The sequence below is a fragment of the Pelophylax lessonae genome (genome assembly GCF_965119305.1).
Source record: "Pelophylax lessonae genome assembly, chromosome: 8".
Taxonomy (NCBI): Eukaryota; Metazoa; Chordata; class Amphibia; order Anura; family Ranidae; genus Pelophylax; species Pelophylax lessonae.
In genome coordinates, this window is record NC_138775.1 from 260,793,182 (window position 1) to 260,798,073 (window position 4,892).

At 41.2% G+C, this 4,892-nt stretch overlaps 1 protein-coding gene across 1 annotated transcript in view; it reads left to right on the forward strand.

Moving 5' to 3' along the window:
* The first annotated feature begins 851 nt into the window (after positions 1 to 851).
* The window catches only part of LOC309562240 (vitellogenin-1-like), a 186,376-nt gene continuing 182,335 nt past the window's right edge, over positions 852 to 4,892 (forward strand). Inside the window, exon 1 of the mRNA XM_082266361.1 lies at positions 852 to 981. Coding sequence (XP_082122487.1) covers positions 973 to 981 — 9 coding nt within the window. The 5' untranslated portion in view covers positions 852 to 972. The remainder of the gene's footprint in view (positions 982 to 4,892) is intronic.

Consider the following 4,892-nt stretch of genomic DNA (forward strand, 5'->3'; position numbering starts at 1 on the left):
GTTATTTTTTTCCTCGTAAGGTTATCCCTGCCCTGGTCAGCCAAACAAGGGCAGTAACTAAAACAGAAATGTTCTATACTTACTTAATATTGGCCAGATGGTCGATACTAGACACCTAGCCATTGCGGAATGAGAAGCTGTCCAAGACTTACGATACAGGGTTTACATACAAAAAAAAACCTCACTTTTTTTTTTTGCAAATGGAGATACAGTCCAACTTGCACTGGACCAATCTTTCTAAACCAGGGTTCTGTGGAGCCCTAGAGATCTACAAGTAGTTTCTATTTCCAGTTTCAAGTAGTGAGCTGTCCTTGCCTGGAGAACAACAGTGACTGTTTTTAGCGGCTATAGCGGCAGACAATAATTGCATGAAAAATCAGACAGGCTGGTTGTACCCAAGTTGATCAGTCGATCAACGAGTGTAAAATCAGCCTGCCCATACATGGTTCGCATCTCAGCTGGTTTCTGCTAAATCGGTTGAGATTTGAACCGTCCATGGCCGGCTTTAGCCTAAAGTCGGCCATAGATGGATCAAATTTCAGCCAGTTCAGCAAAGTCATGGACTGCAAATTCATATTTGGACACCCTGCTTAGGTACTGTAACAGTAAAGGTAGTCTAAAATAATGAAATTAAGGCTGTTGATACAACGTCTATCAATTATCTATTTCTGTAGCTTCAATTGGGCTTTGGAATAACCACTTATATGTATTTGTTTTTTTCCTTTCTAGATTCATGACATAGAGGTGCTAGAATTTAATGGCATCTGGACAACCGATAAGTTTACAAGTTCCCCCAAGCTAACTAACTTATTAGAGAAAGAGCTTGCTGCACCAATCAGGTTTGACTACAGCCGCGGTCAAGTTGGAGAGCTTTACATACCAAGAGGCCTGTCAAAGACTGCAGTTAATCTGCTTAGAGGTATTCTGAATATTCTTCAGCTTACCATCAAAAAGACTCAGAATGCATATATTATGCAGGAGGTAAGTAGTTACAAACCTGTATTTTACGTGTGTTTTCATTTTGGGGCTCATTCATATTGCAGTCTATTTAATTGTAGGCAAAATGCCCAGAAAAGAAAAACACATTACATTCAGTTAACGTTCTTTTCGATGGGTGAAATGCGTTGCAGCATCCTGAGAAAAGGCAACATTTTGCATTTTGCTCAAGTGACATAGAAGAAAATAAAAAATGTATCAATACGCAATAAATGTTGCACTAGTTGAATGCTAAATGACTGTACAATCAGAATATAACAATATTAAAATAAATATTAAAAAATGCATAAAAATAATGAAAAATTGTCCAACATAAAGTGAAATATTATCCAACATAGTTACATAGTTACATAGTTTGTGAGGTTGAAAAAAGACATCAGTCCATCCAGTTCAACCTATGATGTGTGTGTGTGTGTTTGCTGTTAACCGTACATTGTATACCCCCGTATGTTGTGGTCTTTAAGGTGCCCATCTAATAGTTTTTTGAAACTATCGATGCTCCCTGCTGATACCACTGCTTGTGGAAAAGAATTCCACATCCTTACTGCTCTGACAGTGAAGAACCCCTTACGTATTTTAAGGTTAAACCGCTTTTCCTCTAGTTTTAGTGAGTGGTCACGTGTCTTTTTGTATTCCCTTTCTCTAAAAAAATTGTTCCTTATGCTAGGGTTGCCAGTACAGTATTTGTACATTGATATCATATCCCCCCTCAAGCGTCTCTTCTCCAAGCCTGTTGTCTACAAGTACCCCCAGGTCTTTTTCCATCTTAGATTCACCCAGAGGTTCCCCCCCTAGTGAGTAGCTTGCTTTCTGGTTTCTGGCGCCCAAGTACATTACTTTACATTTCTCAACATTAAACCTCATCTGCCATGTAGTTGCCCACCCCATTATTTTGTTCAGGTCCCCTTGTAAGGTTTCCACGTCCTGTATCGAAGATATTGGCATGCTTAGTTTAGTATCATCCGCAAATGCCAAGATTGTGCTAGATATCCCCTCCTCTAGATCATTTATGAATAAATTAAACAGGATTGGTCTCAGGACAGAACCTTGGGGGACCCCACTTTCCACACTCGCCCAATCCGAGTACTCCCCATTAATCACCACCCTCTGGACTCTCCCCTGGAGCCAATTCTCTATCCAGGTACTCACCCTATGGTCCATACCTACATTCCTTAGTTTGTACAGTAAGCGTTTGTGGGGAACGGTGTCAAAGGCCTTTGCAAAGTCCAGATACACCACATCCACAGGCTTACCTTTATCTAGGTGGCAGCTCAAGGTTACCTTTATCTAGGTGGCAGCTCATAAACGTGCAATCACCATATAACAACAAAAGAGTCTGTGCAAATGATTGCTTGCAACGAAAATATAAAGCAAAAATCAAAAAATCAAGAAAAACACACAGTGCTTGATCCGCCGTGCAATTCCTTCTCAGTGCAAAAAAAAACAATAGTGTGCCACCTCGATGTGCTCACGGTGGCACACCCAGGGTCAGGGGAGGAAAGAACCTAAGGACCACACATCCTCTCCCTAGGCTTTAAGGCAAGCCCGAGGACTAACACCCTCCATCCTGTGAGAAAAAAAAAAAAAAAAACACGTGAAACTAAAACCGTGGAGAAAAATAAATCAAATAAATAAGTGGCCGTGCAATGTGCACTGGTTAGGCCCTGAGGCATGGTAACAAAAATTGCCCTCTAAAAGGCGCAGTGCAGAAAAAGGTTTTGGTGCCGTGACCTTGTGCCTTTTCACAAGGTGGGGACCCTCACCCAAGTGCTAATAAAAGCTCCCCCAAGGCGACCATTCCCAGGAAGCACAGACGCCACAGACTCTTCCCAGCCTTCACAGCCCATGGCCAGACAAGGTAGATCCATTCAAATCTTTAGGAATTGGGTCCATCCAGTTTTCCCTGGGAAATTACTTCCATGCCCCAACTGCCTGAGGGTTCCCTGGTTTTTGCTCCAGCTGGTACTAGCCTTCAGAGCCCCCATCATACCAGCAGAGATACTATATAGCCAGCCATCGTAGCCCCCCGGTTAGGCCAGAATGACGGCTTAGCACCCCTACTGGATACTACACTTGATCTTAGCCAAAAGGCACGCTGAGCTTCTTACAATGTGCATTAGAAGCTGCAGTAAGTGAGTCTCATTTCCTGGCTGGGGAATTTCTAGCCTTTTTTTGTAATCATGGGGTCTCAGCATCATTTTCGGGGAGCCAGCCCACTGCTTGCATCAGGGTTAATTGCTCTTGAGAGGAGTATTGAAGTTACTGTGAGATTTTCAGGAAGCTACACTATATTACCAAAAGTATTGGGACTCCTGCCTTTACACGCACATGAACTTTAATGAACTCTGTGCAGGCCAGTCAAGTTCTTCCACCCCAAACCCGCTCATCCATGTCTTTATGGACCTTGCTTTGTGCACTGGTCCAAATTATTTGGTGGAGGGGGGATTATGGTGTGGGGTTGTTTATCAGGGGTTGGGCTTGGCCCCTTAGTTCCAGTGAAGAGAACTCTTAAGGCGTCAGCATACCAAGACATTTTGGACAATTTCATGCTCCCAACTTTGTGGGAACAGTTTGGGGATGGCCCCTTCCTGTTCCAACATGACTGCGCACCAGTGCATAAAGCACAACAATCTTTGGACAGCATTGGCAGTCCGGGGGGGGTTGTAATATACCAGAGGTGTCCAAACTATGGCCCTCCAGCTCTTCAGGAATTACAATTCCTATCATGCCTAGTTATGTCTGTAAATGTCAGAGATTTACAATGCCTCATATGAAGTGTAGTTCCGCAACAGCTGGGGGGCAGTAGTTTGGACACCCCTAGTATATACAATTTGATTTAGATACAATTACAAATTGAAGCCAAAAAGCCAAACTCCAGCTAACACTATGCAGTTACAGTAGCAATTTCTTCCTTTTGGGATAAAGGTTTTATATAAACAAATAAAATATGAAAATCTAATGGTTTGTCTTAACCTTCTAACTGCTACATCTGCAGAATAGCTTGTTTTAAAAAGGACAGACTTACTGGCTGGATCACCAGGTAAAAATAAAGGGAATAGCCTAAAATAGAAACCTAACGCAGCCACCACATCTAAGAATTGGTTAGCTGCAATATAATAAATGTTTGCTTTTGGGTTTATTAATGCTTTAAGCGTTCTGTGTATGCATGTTTAACCCATACACTGCATACCTTTGCCCTTTTGGTGTTTTGCAATAAAAGAACTAAGGAAAACTGTAGCATATTTCTATGAAATTTACCATTGAAAGTTCACACAAATGTAGAAAGTTCAACGAGGGCAACGTATAAATGTCAGGAAAAAAACAGGCGTATTGCTACATGAAGGCAGTAATACATGAGTGGGACAGAAAAGACACTGCACCATGTTATAATAGAAATAGATAGAACAAAAAAATATATATATTATAATATATATATATATATATATATATATATATATATATATATATATATATATGCAGTATCTCACAAAAGTGAGTGAACCCCTCGCATTTTTGTAAATATTTTATTATATCTTTACATGTGACAACACTGAAGAAATGACACTTTGCTACAATGTAGTGAGTGTACAGCTTGTATAACAGTGTAAATTTGCTGTCCCCTCAAAACAACTCAACACACAGCCATTAATGTCTAAACCACTGGCAACAAAAGTGAGTACACCCCTAAGTGCAAATGTCCAAATTGGGCCAACTTAGCAATTTTCCCTCCCCGGTGTCATGTGACTCATTCGTGTTGCAAGGTCTCAGGTGTGAATTGGGAGCAGGTGTGTTAATTTGGTGTTATCGTTCTCACTCTCTCATACTGGTCACTGGAAGTTCAACATGGCACCTCATGGCAAAGAACTCTCTGAGGATCTGAAAAAAAAATTGTTGCT